At 36.5% G+C, this 26,638-nt stretch overlaps 1 protein-coding gene across 16 annotated transcripts in view; it reads right to left on the reverse strand.

Annotated features, from left to right (window-relative positions):
* Positions 1–486: 486 nt before the first annotated feature.
* Positions 487–26,638, reverse strand: part of LOC123015177 (disco-interacting protein 2) — a 77,927-nt gene continuing 51,775 nt past the window's right edge. For 3 of the 16 annotated variants that reach the window (XM_044414765.1, XM_044414756.1, XM_044414764.1), the window contains 12 exons: positions 15,833–15,907; positions 13,597–13,722; positions 13,192–13,299; positions 11,433–11,564; positions 9,060–9,305; positions 8,740–9,006; positions 7,023–8,686; positions 6,746–6,977; positions 6,109–6,239; positions 5,394–6,061; positions 2,540–3,469; positions 487–1,249 (listed from right to left, as the gene is read on the reverse strand). In XM_044414765.1, the coding sequence (XP_044270700.1) occupies positions 991–1,249; positions 2,540–3,469; positions 5,394–6,061; positions 6,109–6,239; positions 6,746–6,977; positions 7,023–8,686; positions 8,740–9,006; positions 9,060–9,305; positions 11,433–11,564; positions 13,192–13,299; positions 13,597–13,722; positions 15,833–15,907 (4,838 nt within the window). In that variant the 3' untranslated portion in view covers positions 487–990. The remainder of the gene's footprint in view (positions 1,250–2,539; positions 3,470–5,393; positions 6,062–6,108; positions 6,240–6,745; positions 6,978–7,022; positions 8,687–8,739; positions 9,007–9,059; positions 9,306–11,432; positions 11,565–13,191; positions 13,300–13,596; positions 13,723–15,832; positions 15,908–26,638) is intronic. The other 13 variants (XM_044414767.1, XM_044414762.1, XM_044414766.1 and 10 more) reach the window with 9 other exon arrangements.

Consider the following 26,638-nt stretch of genomic DNA (forward strand, 5'->3'; position numbering starts at 1 on the left):
TTACGAAAGTTTTTGTTAAGCTCATAACACGCTTTTGGCACTGTCAATCAAGATTTGGGAGTAGCGGGACGGGACTATAAGTTTGGAGAACCCGTCTTGCTGATTGGGTGATATAAAGAAATTTTTATAAAGGTACATTTATTGTTTATTTGCAACTGTGTCCACAATTTACGGAAATAATTTTTGTAACAAAAATTGTCCAAATACAATGACTAAGTCTCAACACTACATTAATATGTACATCAAATTAGCTATTGTCACGATCTGTAGACACAGAATTTTGTGCAATCTATCGCAAAATAAAGCATAATTATGTTAATAGTTTGAGCACTGAACACAAAAAATAGCCCATTATAATTATTGTGAAATAAAATGATATAAAAATATCCTCGTTATTTAAATCAAATTTACACAACCTGAAAATTTCCTATGTAATATAAAAAGGGGAAAATGCCGTGGGCGAATATGTAAAAAATGAGACTAGAGTACTATATCCGCATTTTTAATGTTGTGTCATAACATAATATAATATAAAATAATAGTTGGATCGAATATGTACATATAAACTTAAAAACTAATAAATAAAATAATCACAATAAGAAAAAATAAAAACGAACAATCACAAAAACAGTGATGAATTTAAAGAAACGTATTGCACCAGGTAAAAGCAAAAAGTTTGACCTGTCTGTACAGTCTAGAATTACAATAAACTATACATTAGAGCCGAACAGGCTAAATATGTACATCTACACATTGTCACTAAATCTACTGTGAAAATGTTCAGACGTCGTTAGAAACTTGAGCCAAATCGAAGTTGTAAAAATTTTCTTCAAAATATTTCTTCGTTTAGAAATGATAATACTTATAACATAAACTCTAAAACACTAAATTATAAAATCACGAATTCATGGCAGATATGCTTACAATAACTCTGAATGTTTTCGTAAATATGTCTAAAAACATTCGTAAATTTTTCTACTTAACACCGTTTTACATATTGTAAGCGACATAAATGGGGTCGAGTTGGTCAGCTAAGAAGCCGTCGCGCAGATGCATGCGCTGRTTTTCTCCGCGCGAATTGATGGGAACCACGCCGGGGTCCACCACCACTACTACACCTACGATCAAGTGGTGTTCTTCCAGTACGGTGTTTGTCACAAGAGGAACCAAGTCCAGAGCCTCGCTCTCGTTGCCGTCCAACTCCACGACGACCACCAGCAAGTTGGTCCAAGTGAATACGGCGCTGGAACAACAGAAACAATATTTCCTAACTCGGTTGTAATATACTATTTTATATCAAGAGCGTTTTTATGTCGTTTAAGTTTAAATAAAAACTACGGATACCTAAAGACTAGGATACGACACGATGTAAAACAAAACGTCCCCGTTCTCGATAGTTCCGTTAGCGAAGCCAGATAGCGCAGTTGCTCCTTTCCCGTTTAAGTTTTAAGAGCAATGAAATAAAAAAAATGGCTGTTTTTACATAATGGTGAACAAAACGAAAATAAAAAAAATATAGACAGATAGAGCATTTAATTCTTAATAAAAAGAGATAAAAGGCAATGTAAAAATTTTATTGAAAACTATATTTAAAAAAATTCAAACATTTAGCAATTTGCGCCTCGTCTCATGTTTTTGAAAATGCTGCGAATACTGTTAAAGATACAAGAAAAATATAAAAAAGAAAGTTGTAGAGAATAAAATTTCCAAGAAAAAAGTCCGCGGATGATGCCTCTATCTTCAATGGTTTAGATGCTAAAGGCGTTCAAAGACGCTCAAGGGACGAAATTGGGTCATTTTTACCGGTGGTCAAGAGACAGAAAATTAATTTAAATCTAAACGGTGGAAGATAGAAATATCGAAAACAGTATTAAAAATAAATTATAAACAATTATCAGTTTGCGTTCCGCCCAATATTTTTAAGAACGCTGCGAATATGATTAAAGATACAAAAAAGTGTAAGAAACAAAATTGTAGAGAATAAAATTTCTATCTTCAACGGTTTAGGTTTAAATTGCTTTAAAATGTTTCTCTGGCACTGAATCACCAGTAAAAATGCAACGAATCCGTCGCTTGAGCAGTTTTGAAAGTCTTTGAGGCCTAAACCATTAAAGATAGAGGTATGGTGTCCGGACTTTTTACTACAACATTCTATTTTCTACAATTTTTTTTCTTACATTTTTCTTGTATCTTTAACCATATTCACAGCATTTTGAAAAACATGAAGCGGAGCACAGATTTTTTTCTTATATTTCTCGTGAAAAATTTAATCGTTTGTTTTTCACAGCTTATTAAGAATTTAAATCTCAACAGTTCTGCATTTTTTTCTAATTAGTAAAGTGGTTGAATTTAAATTAATTAAAAACGATTTAAAACTGAGACGGTAAAACGCTCTAAGCGCCCTCATTTTTACTCCGCCGTACTACTTTTTTTGGGTCCAGAAAATCGAGCAATCTTGTATCTCGTTTCGTCTCCTAGTATGTAGTTCTCCGTAATAAAAACAAAACAGGAAATGGTTAGTTTTTTGTAAAATACTCACCATTCGGAGATTTTCTTGTGACATCTGAGCACACTATTCTCAATGTCGATTGGATGATATCTCATCCCTCTGAGCATAATTGTTTCATCTAAAGCCCCTACGACAAATACAGCATCGTGTAATTCCGGAGAATCCGATGTGACTAGGTGTTGGGATGACCCGAGCGATTCTGTGTCACTCTCTCTGCCCAAAATCGTTTCTTCGCTAGGACACGCAGCTTGAGTGCCTTCAGTACGTCGCAAAAATCCCAAATAACCCGTCCTGGCGTACACCTCGCCGGTGTTTCCCGTAACCAACCTGGCATTGAAATGGTCTCCATATTCGCTCTCGTCTCCATAAATTGTGAAATATCCACTGGCACTATGCCCGCTTTGGACCCAAATCTCGCCCAGATGGGAGTCCCCACATTGACCTTTACTTTCCGGATTCGCGATAATCACTTTAACTCCGGGTAGCAGTTTCCCGCTCTCCATCAGACAGAGACTATGCGGACTGCCTCGTTCGACTAAACTGACCCTGTCGTTACGCAAAGCTCTGAGATCGACGTAGACAGTGGAGGGTTCGGGACTGGAAGCCCCCTGCAGGCAGATCGCCACGTTGACTCGACACCCGAATGATGTGGAAACGGCTCGGGGGCTCAGTCCTAGAGCGCTGAATAATTTCGAGAAACTGGTCGTGAGGTTGATCCGGGGCCGCTCTTCGGCGACGACGACACATGTTCGGACACAGGCGAGATTCACGCCGCGGGATTTCAATTGGTTGACTGAGGACCCCAASCCCTTTGTGCACAGTTCCATTACGCCATAGGAACAAAAAGTGTCACGGACTTTGTATTGACTCACGGCGGAAAGCCACAGAGCGGGGTTTACCTCCACCTCAGATGGCGGAATTAGGATGGAGTGGTGGCCGGAGTATATGCTACTTAAGCACCTGAAAACAGCAGATATTCCAATTTTCTGTGAATGTGATGACGTTTAATTTAATTACTAGGGAAGTTTTTCGTCTGGTGGGGTAAATAAAATTCCCTTAATAAACGTTACGACCTTAATTTTAGAGTCTTATTTACCCCCCCTCGTTCATTAAACAGATGAGAAAACTTCAACAAAGTTGCAAGTGAAATGAATTATTTAGTTTAGCACAAACGTAATGAGGAATAAGCAACTGGTTGCAGTCTCGTTATGAGACCTATTGAGGTAAACTTTCGCAATTAGTCTTTGTTTTTGCTAAAAGAATGTTTACTCAACACTTTTATAAAAGAAGTTAAGTTAAAAAAATATTTTTCAAACTTAAGAAAGGCTGATTAAACTCAAACATATGATTTTTTTATTGAATATCAGAAAGAGTAAGATTTAATACTTTTCTTACAATTTTTTCCTTGATTAAAAACATTGGAAGTTGAAAATACGTCTCAGTGGCAAAAAAGAAAAATATATTGAGTGATTTATGAAAGAAATACTTTAAAGTTTTGCACCTAAACCAAAGTTATAATTAAAATTTTTCTGTTGTTTGGTGCTGAGTTTTCAAACTAAATTATACTCGTTTTATATTGCAGACAAGGTAAAATGAGCTAAAATCCACTAGTTTCTACCTAACAACTAGACATGCAGAGTGATTTATTTAAATTCTAGATAACAGGTCAATTAATTAATTCCAACGATAACAAACACAAAGGGATTACTGATAATAGTTCCGGCGTTATTTGCCGAAAAAATCCACCAAAATTTTGCTAAAAACAAAAAAATTGAAAACTTCAAAACACTTCTAGACATTTAAAAGCACATAAAACGTTATAGAAACGCAAAAAATACGTTTTTGAGATATTTTTGGATGAATATTTGAGACAAGAGCACACTGTCGGAGACGTGGTGGCGCAATGGGTTRGAATTCCGATTAAAGCAACATGGCATGTAAAATACATGTTGCGACAAAAAGCTGAGTTAAATGAAATAAAAAGTAAGAAAAGGTAAGTAGTGTAAGAGTAATAAGTAAAATAAATAAAAAAAACTGTTTTAATCTAAGTAGATCTGTGGTTCGAATCCGAGTAAAATCAGCAATTTTTCTCTAATTAAGCTAATTCCAAGCTAATTAGAGATCATGAGCGCATAAGAATATAATKAGCATTAAAGCATAAAAYTTGAATTCTCAAAAAAACAAAAATGTTAARATTGGACKTAATGACGTTTTATATATTTTTAAGCGTCTCAGAGACCCAGAAAAGTGCACAAAACATTATTGAGACGAGTTTATAAAATATAATTTTGTTAGTTTTCAGAAAKGCAATTCGGTCCAAATGACGTTTTTGCACGTATAACAGAATAAAGTAAAAGAGACAAGTTTTCAACTTTTAAAGTTCAAACTTACAAAATGACTGTCATAACGATACAACGAGAACTATCTCTAAAAGTTCTCTGGCAAACTTATCGAGTTTTCAGTAAAACAACCCTTTCACCAACAACTGGAGAGYATATCCACGCTCTCTAAATCATACAAGCCGTCATAATATTTTAATGCATAAATATTTAATTAAAGAGTTTACGACATCGTAAAAGCTTTAAATTTATACCACTGGGAGTATTTCAATAAAATAATGCAAATTAAAGTCCGACACTGACCCGTCTCATAAAACTTCAAAGCATTAATATTTAAAATAAGCGCTTTTGTTCTATGGGGACAAAGCCAAATACATTGTCAATAATAAAACGAAAATCACATGCAATAAAAATCAATCACTGTTTTAGTATTATTCGAATATTTTTATGGTCATCATAAGTAACAACACCATCTATTTCAAAATTATTTTTTAYCTTTAGAGTGAAATTRGAGTTAACGTCGACTGATATCAAAGTGCACTTACCACAAGGCAAATCCCAGTCCGCAATATGGATCCAAACACAGTGCTATGTGTCTACTGGGATAAAGTTCGCATGCCAGTTTCATACTTCTACATAAATTCGTGACTGCAGCATGCGACATTTTAATCCCGGCCAGCATCCCAGTCGTCGAAACACTAAAATCAAGATAAGCCAACATTTCCGCCGTCGGTGCCCTGTAAACAACCGGTAATTTTTTCTTGGGCATATCGTCAGTATCTAAAATCGCTGGCCATGACTTGATGTCCACGACATTACTAGCTTCTTTCGAACGAAGCAATTTGATCACAGCTTGCGTGGATAGCACCAAGACAGATTTCGAAACATCGACAATCATCCTGACTGTCGGTAAAGTTGTTTGGAGGTTCTGTGGATGCGGTGGTCGAATGGTCACCGGAACGGCCCCGATGTACAAACACCCATAGAAAGCACAAATCAGATCTAGACCCGGAGGGAAGATCAACGCTACGTGGTCACCGGTGTTGATCCTCCCTTTCTCGTTGAGGAGATTTCCTATTCGTTCGGCCCTTTTGTGGAGCTCGGAACACGAAAGCACTTTCGCCACGGCGCCTTTGCTGTTGAGGAGTGTGAACAGCACGTGGTCTGAAGTGCATTGCGCCCTCCACCGGAGTATTTCGGCGATAAATTGTTGCTATAACAGCGTTTTAGATATGTATTAAGGAAATTAAGATGCAGTACCTTTTTGGAGGAGTCGCTCTCCTCATCTAGTCCTCCCATGTCCCTACCTTGCGCGCTAGCAAGTCTATTACCTTGAACGAGATTTCCAACGATTACAGACGCCGGACCCACGTCTGAAACACAGTCGGTTGCTGAAATGCAGAGGAATAACATGCTGTAGCATCACTCAAGCAAAAGCTTTTTTGTTAGTTCAGGTTGGCCGACTACAACTATTCACTACGACAGAGTGAGAAAACCTAGTTGTAGCGTGTACCTGGACCAGAATCATTACGAAGGGGATTTTCTAGGCGTTAGTATAAATGCAACATTGCTGCACTCGGTTACACAGAAATTAGTCACAAGTGATACCAGATCTGTGCAAGACTAGACAGAAAAGTTACTATCGATGAGGGTGGATAGTGAGGTGAAGTGATCAGTCTTAAAAATGCCACAAACAAAATTTGTAAATTAAAAACAAGCTACCCAAAAAATGTCTAATTTTTTTCCACATTTGTATTACTTTTAATGTATCATATTTACAAAATTATGAAAATCAAATTTTTTATTTAACAAATAACTGAAAAATAAACCAACTAAACCTTAAAAAATCTAGTAATTCATGTCAGAAAACCCCTCAATAGTAGAAAATTTGTATTACCTGTGTGCACCTCTCTCGGTTTGGGCAAATTCGTGACACACGTATGAGGACACATCAACACATTGGCCGGATGCAGCGTCCCCTCCATGAATCTCTTRTTAGTTTCCGACAGATGTATCCCCCCTAGTGGCGTTTTCGGCAGAAAATTGGGCGGTACAAGAGCCAAACAATAAATCCCAACTTGATGAATCGAATCGACAGCTTGTAGAACCCGCGACATCCACTGGAACGACTGCAACAACAATCACAAACAACCCTCAACAAATCACCCACTCACCTCTTCTTCACTACAATCCGGCCTTTGCTCAGCTATAACACAGATCCTCTCGTCTCGTAACACCCTTATGCTGAATACCGCGATCCGCCCCCTGTAGATAAATTTCATTGGTTCAACCGCAAGCACCGTCGCTATAATATCATCAGCGTTGTGTTTCCGCCCCGTCACTGTCATCAAGCCGTCGCGAGACCCGCACACGAACACCAAGCCCCCGGGCCCTAGGAAGCCCAACAGCCCCGATCGTGTGTATTCTGCGTCGGAGATGGGCTGGCCGTCGGAGCCTAGTGGTTGTACTTTGAACGTGCTGTTACTCAAACCCTGGAGCCCCCAGTATTGGGTTCCGGTGGCACCCGAATTCACACAAATCTCGCCCACTTCGTCAGTTTTGCAGAGGTAAGTCGGGCCTTCCATTTTGACGACGACGATCACGCAACCTGGCATCACRTGGCCGCAGTCTTGCAAAGTCAAAGAAGTTAAACTATTCTCTTGGTCGACTCGTACGACTCCGTAGCTGAGACCTTGCATGGAAAGAACTCCTCGACCGGTCGCATTAACACCGCCTCGACCCGGCCGTCGAACCGAAACTGTCAAAACTTCACTGGAACTGGCACATGGGCAAATGGCGTCGGGGCGGAGTCCTTTGGGTTGGAATACTGACAAGAATTGGTCGCAGGAACTTAACGACCAAGGATTGGCTCCATCGGCGACTAACAACATCCTCAGAGACGATAAATTYATGTCTTTGTGGTCTTTGGTAGCTAGGAGACCCCAATGAAGGTCTCGCGACTTGACCACAGCTACACAAGCACGGTATTTCGTTATCATTTGCATCCAACTCGCTGGATTTACTTTCATAAGGGCATAGGGTATGTAGATCACATGCATGCCATTCAAAACGCTGGTTAATACTGAATGCCACAGTCCAACTTCTCTCTTAAAATCCAAAACGCAGACCATATTCTCCCCTTCGGTGTAATTACACGCCATGGTCAACATCCGGCAATGTTTGACCATTGCGGCCCTTGTTATGGTCACCCCCATAACAGAACCATCCCTATCCGTGCTATACTCAATATAAGCCGGCGTTTCATCAGTCAGTCTCGGCGTAGGGGTCCAATCTTTGGGCGTCCTCGCCAAATGTTCCGTCACAAACCACGTCAATTTCGGCCAACCCTTAAAAGGAACGACTTCTCCACTCGTCGTCTTGGGGAGTCCTTTAAGACAAGCTTCTGATGTTAGCGCCACTTGGACGCTACAGCTGCCGAGTAAAAAGCCGATTTGGAGCGAACCGGCGTCGCGACGCGTAATGGGCACTTCGATGGGTACTGGGACTATTCCAGCTTGGAGACAACCGTAGAAAGCACACAAAAAGTTAATGGGGTCGTTGTTGGGGTAGACTAGAGCGACCCTATCGCCAGATTTTAAACTCGTGTCGCCGTTTTTGCTAAATGTTTTCGTCAAAAGGGCATAGGCGATTTTGTGCGAACGACTCAATAGCTTGCCATAAGTTAAATTGTTGGTTAATTTACCGTTGGGGTCGAGAACTGTTGCCACTGGTGCCTTGTAAGTGCCATTGCCGTATCTAGTAATCGCTGCTTCGAGACTTCGAGGGAGGCCCGAAGGCACCACGAGTTGCTCGCCGATCGCGGGACTCATYCAACCGCCTATTGAAAATTTCAACAATTTTATMGGCGAAAAATGGAATAAATYAAATTACCTTCCGGTTTAGGCGCGTTGGGGTCTTTGGGATTGGCAGCGATTTCCAACTCGATGTCATCATCTTCGTAAAATTCGGGCAACGGTCGTCGCTTAGGCCTTTTGAGCGTGTTTAGTAGCTGCTGTATTTTCGCTGAGACTTTCCATCTTCCGGTTCCGGTTCCCATTGTGTCGTCAGATGCCGAAGAAGCGTATCTATTTACTCTATCAGCGGCCGTTCTTCGACCGCCTTGTGCCGTATTGTGCGTGACATCAGGCGGTTGTGAGTCTACAAATAATCCAATAAAACTTTACCACCTCACCAAGAGCAAAATTTCTCACATGGATGAAAATTCTGCATAACGTCGGTAATATCRGTGATTTCCTGTCGATTCCTATGGTCCCAGTTGTTCGGTGGCGGCATTCGAGACCTGTGATGTAGCGGTGGTGGCGATCCTGTACTGCTAGTGTCAGATAATGGTGGCGGTGGGAACATTTGGGGGGTATTTCGGTCTTTGACTTTTTCACGTTCTGGTGTACTCTCGACGGTTTCTTCGTTCACTATACTGTCCTCATCCGACGAAGATTCTGAAAATCGAAATGCGTTAAGAACGATTGTCTTTGTATCGAAAGAAGCACCTGGACAATAAGAAATGGGAGGAATCGACTCTACAACTGGTTTCGGTCTGTTCCACTGAATATGACTCACATCGAGAATTCATTGCGACGTGAAAGTCTCACGTAATACCAAGACGTAACTTCTCTAAATGTTGTAATTGAGCAAAGAATGTCGATAATGAAGACGGAAATATGGTAAATACAGAAATACTCCAAAATATTTATATCAGACTTCGCTTCTAAATTATTTATTGTAGTTTATTAAGTTTTTGTTATAAAATATGTATTTAGCATCAAAAACAGGTTTACAATATGCTTATTGGTTACAGAACACGTATGTATTACAGATATTTTTAGAACAAAACATATGAGCGCTATAAATTAAGAGGTCATGACCATTTTTAATAAAGTAATAAAACCGAGAGTAATATTGTCATCTTGAATCGCTGATGATCTGAAATAGCTAGTGAGCAAGTTAGATAAAAGAAGAAAGACCTATTTTTACATACACACAATGTTTTTGTTTTCAATTTTGAAAATACAATGTGAATAACTATGTTAAATATTAATGAACAAAATAAAAAATAAATGTATTTAAATAAAAGTAAATGCAAAATAAATAGAAAAATTGGGGACAGAAACAGTTATACATTGATAGAAAGAAATAAAGTTTCAGTAAAAGAAGAAAGAAATTATACAAAACAAATTTTTTTAATTTGCCTCACATTTTTAATTTTTTTTTTTGGAAATGCTATGAAGTAAGTGTAAAAGACAAAATTTGTGAACAACTAAATAAAATTAAATAAAAATTAATGTCTTTTATTTTCTTCAAAACTACACTCACTGGCAAAATTATCGCATCACATTAGAAAAGTGATTTTTTATTGAAATAATGTTTAAAAAAAATAAATGAATCAAAAATTAATTAATTAACTAATTATCGTTAAGTTAAACTAAAATTACGACTTAAACTTTAACAATTAAACTACAATTTAATGATTGTCAAAAGAAATAAAAAAGCGAATTTCGTGCGGATGAGTTCTTTAGCTTAGATAAGCTTTTTTTACATTCGAAGGCAACCTTTAATACCTACTATTGCCTCCTCGAGCCTGGAAAGAAGCTCACTTTCTTATTATTGTCTCTCGGAATTTAGCGGTGATTTTGATAATTTGAGATTTAATCAGTAAACAATAAGTCTACACATTTTTTTTTTTGAAAAATCCATAGTCGATTGAGTTATTCGATAATCCCATATTTATTTTTAGCCATTAAATCTTAAAATATAACGAAGTTTACCAATTTTGAACTACGTAACTTCTCCTAATTTTGTAAGCTTTGTCTTGTAAGATAACACTTAAAACATTTGTTTACATTATGATCAACTAATTTAATAATTGTTCCTTTAAAGRCAAATTTTAATAAGTTGAAATTGAAAACATAGTGTGTACACATCTTTAAGTATAAATAAACTACAACAAAGATTTTATTGTTACGAGTATTTGTTAGYTGTGCAAACATTAAAAAAATATTAAAATAGTAAATACGCGATATTTACCGCTTATCCTCTATCTATTTGTGCAAGAACAACAAGCTTGTTAGTGCAAAATTCAATAAGCAACGATTTCTGTCAACAACTTTAATAATAATAAATTTGTTGTACTATTCCTTTAAAGCCAAATTTTAATAAGTTGAAATTGAAAACATAGTGTGTACACATCTTTAAGTARAAATAAACTACAACAAAGATTTTATTGTTACGAGTATTTGTTAGATGTGCAAACATTAAAAAAATATTAAAATAGTAAATACGCGATATTTACCGCTTATCCACTATCTATTTGTGCAAGAACAAGCTTGTTAGTGCAAAATTCATTATGCAACGATTCCTGTCAACAACTTTAATAATAAATTTGTTGTACTAAACAAGCTTTCAATTTTGAGACACAGGCTAGCATTTTTGAAAATGCCCACCTGTATTTACAAAGTTCACAAACGTCATTTGTAGTCTGTTATCTCCTTTTATTGAGCGAACTAACAAAACAGCGATGATACGCAACAATGTTATCTAGGAAGGTACTTGCGGTGTCAGTCACCTACCGGAATCGTGTTGGTCTCTGTCGGGGCTCCGGGCCATAACGGATGTGCGTTTGGACGGCATCGGCATCGACGGTTTGTGCCTGTTTTGCATAGCCTGGGCGAGTGCTTGTTGAACAGCCTCTTGTCGCACCTCTACAARATCAGACAATGCATGAAAACATCCAACATTGAAAAATATCAAAACACGGACACAACAAACTTCAACAATCACGATAAAATAAATGCCATTTTAACTCTTCCATTGTTTAAACGTTTGTAAACATAATATCATGCTAAAAGCGGAGAATCCATCGTAGTATGTTTGTTTCAACTCAAACGGTCAATAGAACGTCCTAATTAAAAATAGTCAAAGTTGATAAATCCGGGTGGAATTCGACGGTGCTAGTTCGTTCATAAAATATTGCAGCGATATTGATCAGCGGATTCTGCGGACGCGTCTAAGCTGCTTTAAACGTCAAAAGCGCACAAATTGCAAAAAATGCGATTACCGGAGCTGAATTGTAGATTAGCGAGGTTCACTAAATATTTAATGAAATAACATTCGCTTAGAAAGCTGATGCAAATCCTGAATATTTAAAAAATACGGCTTGGTCACAATTTTCATTTTCGTCGATTCTCTTTTCAAAAAAATGAAAAAATTCCAAATAATGTGATTTTTAAACTAAAATATTTTTTTATTATACCTAAATTTAAACGCTGAGGAGACGTTAAAAATTAAAATTTTCTGAAACTAATGTTGTAATAGGCAGTGACTTTTCTGATTATTTACTCGTATGAATATTATAACTGTCGAAAATTACTGCTCCTTGTTCATTAATACAAAAAAGTTATATGTGAAATAACAAACGAATTAATCACATTAATATTTTCATATGAAAGAATGTTTTTCGAACACATGAAATTATTAAATTAAAAAGTCATTAATCATTTACAAACTTCCGAAATAAGGTCTCACCTACTCCCTAATATGTCGCAAAAAGTCACTTTGTAGAAACACATTTGTAWTTCCATTTACGAATACATCTATAACATGTGAATCAAGATGATGGAATCCACCCGTTTCCACATTTCCTGATTGATAATGTAAAAAAAGTATTTCTAAAGAAGTAAGATTGATACGAAAAACCTAAAAGTTGAGTGGGCAGACGGAAACACGTAAAATCGTTCCAGATAATTTCCAAGTTAGTTTTTGTATTAATAAACCTTTAACTATTGTTGCCTGGAACTTGCTACAAAACCACTAAACTATAAATTTTGTGAGAAACCGGCCAGTGCAGTCCATTAGAGATTATTAATCATCATTAGTCTACCGTCAATTTTTCTTAATTTCTCATTAAACTTCGGTATAGTTCCAAGTATCGGTTAAACCCGGAAACAATAAAGCACATAATAAGAGGTCTCATAGAAGCCGACTTTGTGCGGTATAACAAGCCCAATTTCAAACTTCCAACTTTGCCAAAAACTTTGTCGTAACTTTACTCCTTTCTTTCGCAATAGACGGTTTCACTTCCGTTCTAGCTCGCAGCTGTGATTAGCAATTTGGTTCAATCATCGAAACTTTTCGCTTTTTTAACGGCGAAAAAACTAGGTTCTATCCCGGCGCATCCACCATTTATCCAACTAATAATTGCGCGATCGATAACAACAAACTGTTAAACAGCACATACTGCTCCAATTCACTCCCGAATAACTTGGCATCTGCTTAATCGATTGAATTTGATGAAAGAATGAGGAGGRTGAATGGGGCGCAAGCTCTTACCTGAATGGTAGCGACTTTCATTTCGTGTGAGTCTACGGTTACCCCTTCGCATTGCCCTTGTGGCAGGACTGATGCCCCTGGTATCCTTGGATTGCCCATCACCCACATCTACATGCAAAACAACACTCAGCCATGCGAAACGAAACGAAAAATCCAAATTAAAAATAAACGAAACCAACAGAATATTCGCTGAGACGAGCAGACGTGAGCCGACTCAAGGTTTGTATTAAAAAAAAAAAATTACAAAAAATTTGTTCTGCTCGTCCCGTCCTCGTTCTTCTCGTGAAGTCACGTGTCGCCGCCACTAGACGAGAAAAAAGCAAAGCATCTAACAATCACAACCACCAACAGACAAAGAAGCATGCGACGTGGTTAAAGATCGTGATGAAGAGAAGATGAGCGAACCTGAATGATATCTCTTCTCATTGTGAGTGACGCGCCGTTGCGTGCGTCGTCTGGTGTGTTGTTTGCCTCCGCCTCCAACACCGCCACCGCCGCTGCCGCTGCCTCCGTCATTTCCACCYCTTCCGGCTAAACATCACAACACAATGAACACACCACCAGTTCGAGTGTTAATAAAGCATTTAGTGACATGGGAATGTAGATGAGAGATGGAAATGGTAAATGTGAATTCTGGTTAACACACACGAGAACTCTTCTAGTTGATTAGACTGGCGATTTAACTGCACCTGTCGTATAATTACGACGAGATGTTCACGCACTTTAGAGAATTAGGTGATTCTAGTACAAGAGTATTACATTAAGTTTACGGACGGTGTCGGTACTGTTAGAGGTACGGCCGTTAGGTGCGAAAGACTTGACATCTGGGTGAGATCAGAATTTTTAATGAGAAGCGACAGATTGTGACGACGCACACTTTGTGCGACTAATTTACTTCTCATATCCTTTTGATTAATCGGCTCTGCTTTTACGGTTTTACGCCTCGGTGTAAAGAGCTTGCGCTGGTTTAAGAGAATTACGATTAATTGTAAGAACTTCAAAGGGATCTTTGACAGTGATCAGACCCAACTAATTATTGAACACGAATAAATCCTCAAACTCCAACTTTAGGGCCTAAAATTAAATAGTAACGGTTGCTCAATCTTCCTATAAAAAACATATGACTCTGCCGTGTCTAATAGGCATGCAGTGAACTACTACAAAGAAAACCGTTAAAAAAATTATCATAAAAAAATTTCCGTGTGCATAAACATATAGTCACAGACTTGCAAAAGTTTTAAAGAAATTGAGATTATAAATGATACATATTGGAATAACTTTAATTACAACTGTTCAAAATTATCTTTTTAAACTTTAAACTACATTTTTCTTAAAAATTAAGTTGAAGTTTAGGTTTTGTAGCTATATACAGAGAAGTATCAACATTTCTGCAACTAAACCTTCAGAAATCCCGAGATATACATTACAGTTTAAGTACTAATTTCCCAATGTCACAATTTTAAAACCTTAAAAGAATCATTAAAGAAAATAAGTGACTTTTCTGAATTAGGTATATAAAGTATGAACCATTCTTTAACCACTTTAATCTGTCTAATTTATGACCTGATAAAAATCTCCCACTTCTTCCTGTTCGCGAATTGGGTGTGCTGAAAGTCCTTGTCATAAATTCAAATTTGCCAACTAAAAATAAAAGCGATTACGATTTTATTCCCGATTAAACAGCTTAATTTACGACAATTTCCGTATATGAAAGCGCAACTTTATTGCTCCGTTTTTATCCCGGCAATTAGAGGTAAAATCAGAACTTGGCTCTAATCTCAAAATACCGAAATTGCTTTTATTTTTTATGATTCATTTTTCTCGCATTAATGTTGTTGTCAGCTTAATACAGCGCAAGTAAATTACATCAAACGGGTAGGTGGTGCAAGTGGGTAGATTTGTGTTTTTCTCCAACGATCATCAAGCTTAAATTTATTTGGGAAAAACCCCGAAAGAATGCCACTCTTGCTACCAATTTTGGTAACACCAACCACTTGAGTGTCGTTGTTTTAAGATTTATACGTGCTATTTCAGCGGTCATTTTTAGGTCGACGACAGTTTTAAACTATCGTGCAATTTACATTTAATAATACACATAATAGTCACAGCTAAAGAGGCGAGCTTTCAGCAACAAAACAAGTTCATTTTCTCCTTGAAGATGCATGTTCCATTTTTATGCAAATTCTGGAAACTAGATCCCAGTCCGTATAATATATTACAGTTTATATTTTGTACCGTAAAATAGAGCGATTAATCAAATTTGTGACGGTCCTCCCACTAACAGTAAATCGTCATATGTTGTTTAAAACCGTACACCAAAAAAAAGTTAGTAAACGCAGAAAAGAATAAATATATTAGTGTAAAATAAAAATAAAATTCTAAACCAATGCCCTCAACAAACACGTGACATCACAAATTAATATTTCCCAAATTCGTGTCAGGCTTTTCCGATATATAATTTTGAATTGATTTTCCTATTGTTTTCAGACACGCCTGCCATTGAAAAATCTCACCCGATTTCATATTTATAGCCCGTGTAAAAACAAACAGCTGCAGAACGAGTAAATTTTTCAAGAGAACGCTCGATTGTACTTTTTCGAACACATTTGTTATAAAACGTGTCGTCAGGGACTCAACTTACTTGTATTTTGTTTAGGCACATAAGGAGCTAGAAGTCTTGTTCTCTTCTTTTCATATCCTTTCTGTGTAATATCACCTGCAACAGAAAAAATTGGTTAGTAATTCTACTTGACAAAAATCAGATTAGTTTTATAATTGGCATGATGACATCTTTTGCATTTAAGAACTGGGCGAGCTCACCTTTGATAGGTGAGTCAACATAAGATTTTGCACGAAATAAAAGTATTATTTGCTCGTATAGCAAACTTGTGCAAACTTTGCGAAAATTAGTTCCCAGGATCACAAGAAATCCMGGAAAAGTTRAATACATTTTGTGCAGACGGGTTTAACTCCCGATGCACCTGAACAGTGCAAGTTTGCTTTCCTCAAAATAAATTTAATTAAGCGATTCTTGTGTTCACGCCACTTTTCTGAGGCAAACACTGCTAAATTTTAATGCAGTGTTGATTTACGATAGCCTGATTGATTTTCTGTCCCGGTCTTCGACAATTTTAAATCAGAATGGACTGCAGCAATTAATCACCACATTAACAATTCATCAATAACACTTAACACGACGTGCTCGATCGAACGCCGCCCCTTTATTTACAAGAATGGATACTAAAAAAACTTGGAAGACAAAGTGTTTAATTATAAAAATCCACCAAACAGTGCTTTAATTAAAGTCCGGAACTCGACTTGAGGAAATTCTTCTAAAACGTAAAATTTAATTGGTGGAGGAGGGAGCTTTTCGCACCTACCCCATACGAAAATGATAATTCCATCGGTGGCTCGTAATAGGAGAATTTTCCACACAATCGAGCGTTGATTACTCGACAGCATAACCCATGAATGGGCACAGATACCATTTGCATAATCAGAGTCGGGACGAATTTCTGCTTTAATTGTGCATAATCATTTAATATTTAGTTTTCGGGCGAATAAAATGTAAATTTCTGCGAAATAGAAGCTCGGTGTCATATTTCCATGTGAACTTCCAAATTTAACCACAGTCTCATGCCATTTGACATTATTTATGACCACATATCTAAACCACTGCAAAAATCGGTAAAGTGCAACCAGTACAAATGATCACATTGAAGCCGCTTGGATTATCTCGTGAATCTCCCACACATGTATTCTTCTCAGCTAATAATTCACGGCAACATCACTATAGTCAGACGCGCACAGAATGGCAAAAAGAACTGTTCTAACATTGTTACCAAAATTAAATTTATGGCTAGGAATTTGGGTAAAACACGTCTTTTCTGCAAGGGGTGAATGCTCCTCGAGAGAGATAAATAAGAAGTTTGATAACCGCATAGGCGTTTCCGTTGTGCAACAAGGATAACGTCTTAATTCGCGTTCTAGAAAACGCATAAACGTCAAAATGCTGTAAAAGTTTACAATGAATACGTTCGCCAACTACCGACCCTTAACAAACTGAGAAATTTACGATTTCAATTCGGCCATTTACAAGCCGTAACTTTTACGGGCCGCATCTTTTTTAATGAGCAATATATGAAAACGTGTCGAAGTCGTTAAGTAACACCTTGGAAAACGAGCCYAAGACGCTTCGAAAGCAAACAACGAGTTGAGTGGATGAGGAAAAAGGTGCTTTTAGTACCGGGAGAAAGAACAGAAAGAGGATATCGGAGATTAAATAAACTGTCGGCGTAATTATTTTTCGAAAGAAACGTTTTCATGGGCGAAATTACCGGAACATGCTTCTGTGCAATTTATCAGTAATCTCTACAACCTACGCAGGAATTAGTTAAGTGTGGTAACCTTTACGCAAGAATAACTTGCCAACAAAGGATTTTTAACTATACTAAATCAATAGAAAGGATCAGGACAACCAATGAAAAATTCCATAAGAATCCTCCTGCAGTATAACAAACAATTTTGGTTTGTTGACCTTAGCGAACTGTAGGTTTCCTCATACGTATAAATGGAAAATGTCCTTGTCTTATTTAGAAGATGAGGTCGTAAAATTTGTTATTACCTCTAAGGTAAACATGATTCTAGTTTCCTTAAAATTCCACTAAAGCTTCTTGTCGGAATTTAAAATCTTTGCAACTTTTACAAAGTTACGATTTTTCTAAAAATTGACTTTTGTGATGAATGTAAAGGTCCTAAACGTTCACTTTCCTAGGGACCGATATAATTCTACTTTACTGCCTGGGAGCAAAAATAATGACAAAGTCCATTTGGAGGCCTATAGAGGAAATTGGTTTCCCTGGGCTTAAATCAAATAAATGTCCATATGAAATCGCATGTCTTCGACAGTAGTGGTTAACGAAGTAACGATCCACAACAAGCCCCGAACGGCCACAGTTTATGAATCGAAAACTTGGTTCACTTAAATCTGAACCTAAAACTACCCATAGACCGGATTTTCAATTCAAACTTCATTAAAAGTCATTCCGTGCCTTTAGATTTATGCACATTGGGAAACTTAACACATTAAAGTTCGTTTCGTCCCCTCTATCCCTGTCAAAAGTGAACACGATAAAAAAAATTCAACGTAAATAACAATTTATTATTTAATGAAATATTCATGCAAATAGCTTCTAGGCGATTATTCGCACATTTTCCCATAAAAACGACAAGCTAAACCAGCCTTTCCTTCCGCCCCCGTCGGTTAATTAAGAAAACTGTTTCATATTTTCCGGAAAAACACAAATAATTTTTCCGGAAGAAAAGAAGTCGCCCCGGAACGGAGCGAGTTGTAAGTAATGGGACATCTCTCTACATATAATATGGTATTCGCTCTAAGGATGTTGTTTATAGTTTCGTAATTTCGCCGCCAACACCAGGTGCCCTCCTATTTTCTCTAATTCCCTTTAGAACTTTTGTTCCGGCACCACCTCGTCATACTGTCTACTTTGTTTTCTAAACTTCCGGACTGATATAACAAGGCTGTGTGCGATGTGGGTGTAATTCAAACCCTCTCCGAAAAATGTTTGTCGTACACGAGAAAATCCGTTCGAGTTATTATACAAATTGCAAGAGGAAATGTGACGAAACCTCTGAGCTGCAAGAAGTCATAAGGAACAATCTTATGCTCTGATTAGATCATTAGAAAGCTTGTTTAATAACTGCTAATGTGCGAATTAAAGCTCCAACCGCGGAAATTCCCTAAATATTGAAAACTGAAATAAAGATAGAAGATATTCCTCGATAAGAGCTTGATCACATTCAATTATTTGCTTTGGAGGTGATATTTAGAATACTTTACTCAATTATATTCGGAAATAGCTATCATGCTGGAGAACGGGAAGGTGGTCGAGTAGGTATTACATTTCCAAAATTTTGATCAGTGACTGGAAATATAACAAAAAAAAACGTCCTATGCACTTTTTAATTAAATTGTAATTTATCTTATGCCGCCTAATCGTCGACAAATAACGAATCTGCCAAGATCCATTTTCCAGCTGATGTTACGAGATTAAAGCTGGAAAAGGGCCAAACTTTTCAGATTCCTATTTCATAACCCGAAATAGTTAAAAAATCGACTCGATAATTTGATATTCTCTTCATGCTAATCTTCACTTCAATTTTTCTTTTCTGTCATGATTTCTTTGTTTTTTTATTTTGATGATAGATAAATCTTTCGTTCCAAATACTCTCACAGTGTTTGTTTTTCTGAGATAACTTCTAATTTATATCGCCAATAAATTATTGAAAGTTTAATTGTTTAAACAGAGAAGTTGGGTTCTAATGCACTTTATGGCCCTTGCTTGTTTGTCTGGAATATCCGACCCTGGACACCAATTACAACTAAAGGTCATCCGATATATTTAGAGAAAATTTAATTTTCCACAATAAGCGTCCTGTGTGGTCACATTTCCGCTTAAAATTTAAACAATTAGCTATTTTCCTCAAGTGGTGACATTTTTATTTCGTCTCATTACCTTCATTCAGAAAATTTAATCCACAATGTGTGGTACATGTGTCTGTAATTGATTTGTTTTTTTTCTCTTTTAGAGTTGTTTAGAGATAAACAGCTGTTTCAGTGTCCGCTCTTAATCAGGAGGGTTGAAGACTGAATAAAACAACTTTGACCCGATTTGTGCAGGTCAACGTTCTTTGATCAATCCGGAAATATTTAAAAAGTTTTTCAGGTGTTCAGTATTCTGTTCGAGAACAAATTAAAATTGAACATTGATCGCGTCGAGACATTTTCTCGTGATCTATCGTTCGGGAAGAGCATCATTCCGAATTTATATTGAGGTTATAATGTCTCGAATGTCACTTCCAAAATTCATCTTAGATTCGGCGTAGAAAGGGTTCCGGAAAAATCGTTACACGAACTAAGGGAAATAAGCTAATAATCTCGTTATTTATTGGCATAATCTTGTATCATTTATATAACGACTTAACGGGATCCTGTCCAAATCGATACTATTCTCGCTTTTGTCGGAAAATGGGACGCTCATTCACATCCCTTTGCTTCGATTTCACGTAGGCGTTTATATTTATTTATGAGCGTAATTAAGCATCACGACCTCGAATAAATTTACAATATACGCGGGAAAATTAAAGCTTTCTTTAAATTTTCCCAACGTTTAAAGTTATGTGTTATAAAACCAGTCAGATTAAAAGTTAAATCGCTGGTTTTTACAGTCCCGCTAAGAAATATCCTCGATGAGATTATTCTCGTTTAGTTCCGAGAGCAAACGAATTTTTTAAAACCGACTCTGAGAGATCTCTTGATAATGTTCGAGTTATTGGATCACTCCGTGGTTGAATTTTTATTACATTACTTTTTGAAACTGGCATTTGGCAGTTATTCCATAATGAGATAAGGCAGATATATCCTTGCAAAAAAGTGACGACATGGAAATTCCTCTTGCTGTAATTCTTCGCATTTATCCATTCCAAATATTGTAAATAAGAGCTTTTACTTTATTTTTAGTAAAATATAGACGAAAAAACCACTAAATCTCACAGGAATCATTCTATAAATATCACAAAACATTTTTTTTTAATTAAGATTCTTTTATAGCTAACATTAATGGTTTTATGTTGTTMCACTTGCGTATGTAGTTCAAGTGTGAAAATTGTGTAACAATCCCAAACAATTAAACATAACAAATGTAGAAAAACCATACTTTCCCTTTAATCTAATCTTGTGTAAATAATGAAATGTTACTTAGACTTACGTAAATAAAGAATGTTTAGCCATTTTTAAAAGCTTTTACAAAATTTTACTAAATTATCTTCACTTAATGAGATTCTGTCTTTAGTTTGTTCATTTATCAGCTACGAAAAAAGGAAAGAAAGCAATAAATTTACATTATTTGAACATTTATTTGGTTCTGTGAAAGCATTTTTGTATTATCTTGTAAACTATCTTGATTAGTAGAAGCATGATGCTTTGAAAAAGTAACAAACAGTCGCATTCCACTATTGTAGACAACTTTCATTTATGGATAGATGAAAAAATCAAACTAACAAGCGATTTATCTAAGAATCTCTTAACATTTCTAAACATCGCCTACATACAGCTCCTATCTCTAAAAAAGTCAAAAAAAACTGCACCTGAGGAATACTTAACAAATTAAGATGTTGTCAGAATATAAATATACAAATTAGCCGCAAAAATCGGCTACTGCTTTCACCTATTGCAGATGTAAACAACGATAAAATCTATTCATTTTGAAATTGAGAACATTTTTTTGCATTAAAAAGCCTGAAGAATGAAAATGACCTATAAGAATTATCTGCTAGTCTCAACCGCCCATACAACTTCCATTAAGTATGTGTGGTGTGTTTTTACTTTCATTGACGATCCCACGATGTCGAGTAACATGAATATCTCGTTTCATCCAGCATTTCTTATGCACGTCTCGGCACATTTATGACATCCGATGACACATTAATTTATTTCTATCAGAATTTCGCGGAATAAAAATTCATCCACCTGCTTTTATGCGTTGAACTCATCCCAATTAGGATAAACCGAGCAAATCCCGAAGGAGTTCGACATCGGATTTCTCAAGGGTACTCCACAAGGTTTAAAACTCAAAAGCCTTTTTTAGGAAAGATAGCATTGCGATCGTAAAACAGCRGGAATTTGAATAAAATGTACTAAAACCGTGCATGCGTCAACGCGAAGCCATCAATCAGAAAAATCCTCCGGATGGTGGTACTAAAATGACGAAAATTGGAGAAAATCAATCCTTCGAGTCGACATGTAGCGACCTTATTTTTCCTGTCATGCACGTGGTGTTGCGGCACGACAGTTTTCGTACATTAAGGGATGGACCCACGGTGAATACCAACGAACTCCTCTCGCACAAAGTGATATGTTAATAAGATTCGATACAAGAGGAACGTTCGTGTTTGCCATCGGAATCCAGATTTGTTTTTAAGTTTGTGGAATTTTTTGTACGAAAACCAGAATCATTAAAAGACTAGAATTAATTTAGCCAATAAATGAGTTTCAGTCCGGTCCCAGTGGGACGCCTTTCCGGACCTGTAAACACGTCACGATGGCTCCCTATGGATAAAGAGATAATGGTTTTCGCAGTCTACTCGCAAAATTGTGGGCCAGAAGAGTGCCCAATAACCAACCTGCCCTTGTAAACCTCTATAATCAATCTTGTGTTGGGCACAAAACCGGAAATTATTTAATAAAGATCAATTATTCTCAAATTTGGGACYAGTAWAAAAATATCATATTCAGAAGAAACCTCTGAAAACAGTCTGATAAATTGAAAAGGATTTTCAGTGCTTTGAAGTCGTTGCGCTTCTCTCCAGATGTCGAGAGATAAATCGTCATCCTGATTAAAGGTGAAAGGTTGTAGTGAGTTTCCATTTGATAATTAGACCTGTTGTGCATTTTGGCTTCTATCAAAGCGCTCCAATTACACCGCATATAGGTCAATATTTGACGTGACAACCTGACACGCATCAAGGCTTTAAAACATAAAAAGTTATTTTAACAGTCAATAAACATTCATAGCATCAATCAAAGCAAATTGCCGGTGAAATTAAATTATAACATCTTGTTTAATTAACTCCCGCTGAGAAGAAAGAAAAAAGAATTAAACGAGGTAAACTTAGCCAATAACACAAACGCGTCCCTGGAAACATTTTAAAAAGCAAAAGAAAACGCTGAAAGCTGATTTAATAAATCATTTATTTGAAACACTTCAGCGAAGCTTTGAATACGTTATTAAGACCGGACAAAAGTGATTTCAGCGAATCGCTGATGAGAACGCTTTCAAATATTGATTGAATTTTAAATGTTAGATAGGATTTGCGGTCTATTATCAGCCGGAGTTAATACACAGCTTTGACAGCATCGTTTTTCAGAATAACTGATAACATATAGTTCGAATCACTGCTCCATCATTTTCAGTTTTTCAGAGATAATTACGGCAGTTTTGTAAAAATAGTCCTTTAGTGAATTCCATTAATAACCCGAAACCGACATTAAATCGCATGTTTACTTTGTACGCTTGGTCATTGTGTGGAAATATAATCCATTAGACCTTGTTGCTCAAAGCTAAAAAGCATCCGACACTAGCAATACATATTATTAATTAAACACAGAACCGGAGACCTCACACAAGACGTCAGTATAAAACATTCACAATTAACTCGGAAGCCTCACTGCACAGGTGTCCGGGTAACAAATAGGTAATTAAACTGAATAAAAGGGTACGTGATGTCGTGCCTAAATATAACTTGGGTTAAATTTAGCGAGAATTTTCTTTCAAGTTTGTGACATTTTCTAGCMTTACAATAGTTTCGATTAATTGACGTGGTCGAGAAAACTCGTTCGTGTTTCATAAACAATAAAGGAGAAGTAGTTGCTTTTCGATAATTGCTTATCCGACATTGAGACCATTTTTGCTCTTGGCAGTCGGAAAGATATAGAATTTTTGGTGTTTAACGATGCAATTGACACTGCTTCGTCCTGCTCCATTTGGCGAGGTCACTTTGGGTCAAAGAGGTTAAACAACGCATCCCTACTGAATCACCATTAGTCGGCCACAATGACATCACTTGGTCCGTTCGTAATTTAGAGTCATGTTCAGTGTATAATGTCGGAGATCCTGCAGGAAGCCACCAGTACTACAAATTGCTCACGGATATTCACCGTGACCGTAAATCATCGTCTAATCAGATTTTTTCTATTTTTCTGTCGGTTTCTACCCTCCCCGACTGATTTATGAAATAACTCAGTTCGCCCCACAAATGCGTATTTGATATTTCATTTTAAATCCTGCACGACATGGAAAAATATCGCGTATTCAAAAATCTCCATTATAAAATCTGAGTGTATTTAACCCCCGGAAAGACGGTAACTTTTTTACGAATGATTTATCGCGTCGAGGGCACTCGCCGCTTTTCTACATCCACTCTTAAAACTTTCAACGTGAGCTTTCAATACAACTGACAAATTGATCGGTGTTTATTAAACCGATGCTGTTAATCTTAACGCGTTGCATTCTTCTCAACGAAAACGATTTTTTCCACAGACGTTTACTCAACTCTTTTTGTACGAGGAGAGAAGCGACATTGATGGATGCCCTGAAAATAACACGTTAAACTGTACGTTCATTAACAAAAACTATCGCTGAAAACAAGCCGACTTGTAGCGGATGCGACTCATGAAAAACGTCATTTCGTGCCCAACGATAAACAGGAGGATAACAAGAAAAGTCACCGACTTGAGGTTTATTTAAATAATTCCTTAATCTTTTGTGAGAAGTTACGTCAACAGCCGAGTGCCAGGATTGATGATCTTTCTCCGTTTTTCACCGCAAAAAATGAAAAAACACCGCTTTTGTGACACTCCTGAAGTTGCCAAGGTAATAAAAGCAAAAAATTTGTAGCAGGTTTGTTATTTATTCTTTCCCTTCACGTAAAAAAAATGAAAAATACGAAACACCTGTAAATTGGAGAAGATATCTGCGGTCTGAAATGCACAAAGTTTGGAGTGTTTTAACGAGCACGATAAAGCTAAACTATAGTAGAAGTTAAAGTTCACAAAGAGAAACGTTTTCTGGAGCTTAGGGAGAAAATTAAATGAGAATATTTAAATAGTTTCTTCCACTAATTGTTACAAATTTAGTTGTATCTTTAAAAATAAAAATGTAAGATAAATTATTCATGTTTCTTCTACCTTTCTTATTTTATTGATTCAGTTAAACAAAATTAAAAAACTTTCTCAGCAAATAACCACGTATAACTTAAAACATACAGGCTGATTCGAAAGTATCGAATGGTGACAGAAGAGTATGGCTTAAAATCATTAAAAAGTGATCAATTGTCATTTCCCTTATAAAAATTAATATTAATTAATGAAAGTACTGATTAGTTTCTAATAATAATGACTGCCGTATGTCTATAAAACTCTGTCGACTGCAGATAAAGCAATAATTTTCTTTAATCCAACAAAATGTGCTTCAGGTGTTTACAGAAAATACTTATAAGCTCAGAGAATAAGTAAATTCTAGCAAAAATATTGTTATACTAAAATGAAAGTTTTGAAAGATAAAGTAATAAGTTTTTTTTATATAATTAATAAACGTTAAACGTTTCCGGATACATTTCTTCATTTTTATTTGTGTAGGAAGGTTATGTAAAGAATTTATATWAAAAAAAAATTGTTTGTGATTATAAGTTGTCCTACAATTAAAAAGTTCCATAGAACATTGAAGTTATAATTTGAAAAAATGTTAAAATCAGGCATTTTTAATTAGCTATTCATTAGTTTAATTTTGCTATAAAAAAGTTTTTGTTTAATAATTTCCAAAAAAAACTTAAACACCCAAAATTTCCGGGTTTACCAGACGAAGTACATGGTAAAATGCGTTGTACGTAATTATTTTATTAGTGAAAAAAAGATTGTTATAATTTCAAAGCATTATCAGTTGCAATAAGTTCTTGTAATTACCCTCGTCTAAAGCACCCTCTCAGAACTATTAATACAAATCACTTCTTCTAGCATAATGTTCGTTTCCACAAATCATGTACGGCCATTTCGCCGCCCCGTATTTCCATAACAGCTTTAAAACAGAACCTTCTTGGTCATATAACCAAAAAGCGTAGAAACCTTTGGAAGGTTAAAGATGATGCTCTTTATGTGTTGCAATTCCTGAGTTTTCCTGGAATGAACGAGTAGCACGTGAAACTGGGTCGCTTGTACTATTTCTGGATGGCTCCATTTAAAATATAAATCAAACCCTCTACCTGCGATCGTTTGGGTTTCATTTCATCGATGATTTAGTAACGTTTGCGATACAATCACTTATTGTATTTATCTCGACCATTCAGGTATTGAATAATTTCTGTAGGTATTGAGATCATCCAAGCCGCGTGCGCGTGTTCGCCTCTAGTTTTCCACCCGAAACGGGAAATTGAACGTTCGTTTGCTCTGAGCGCAATTTTTTCGCCGATGATGAATTAGAAATCTCATTTAGATAAAACCCGTCCACTATTTGCCATTTCATCTGGATAAATTGGATATTTTAATCTTTTCTCGCGACTACGTCTGTTTCRGATTCCATTATGCGGGAAAAAATCTAGATTCGATTTACCCAACTCCAGATTGCTTTTATAATCAACGATATTTATCTTTGTCGGAGTCAAAAAAATATACAGTGCAATAAGCCGAAAATTATCTCATTCTCGTTTTTCCGCTACAATACGTTGTTCTCATTTCAACCTTCAATCCGCTTATTTGAACCTCCCGATGTCGTTAAAACGCTKCGTTTCCCCATTTACGAGATGGTAAATCCCTCTTCTCCATAAAAACACTTATCATTGTTGCGCAAATTTGCCTCCGAATATATAGGTTAAAGTA

This window comes from Tribolium madens, unplaced genomic scaffold, assembly GCF_015345945.1.
Source record: "Tribolium madens isolate multiple individuals breed KSU strain unplaced genomic scaffold, Tmad_KSU_1.1 Scaffold_97;HRSCAF=244;Tcas5.2_LG3a, whole genome shotgun sequence".
NCBI classification, from domain to species: Eukaryota; Metazoa; Arthropoda; class Insecta; order Coleoptera; family Tenebrionidae; genus Tribolium; species Tribolium madens.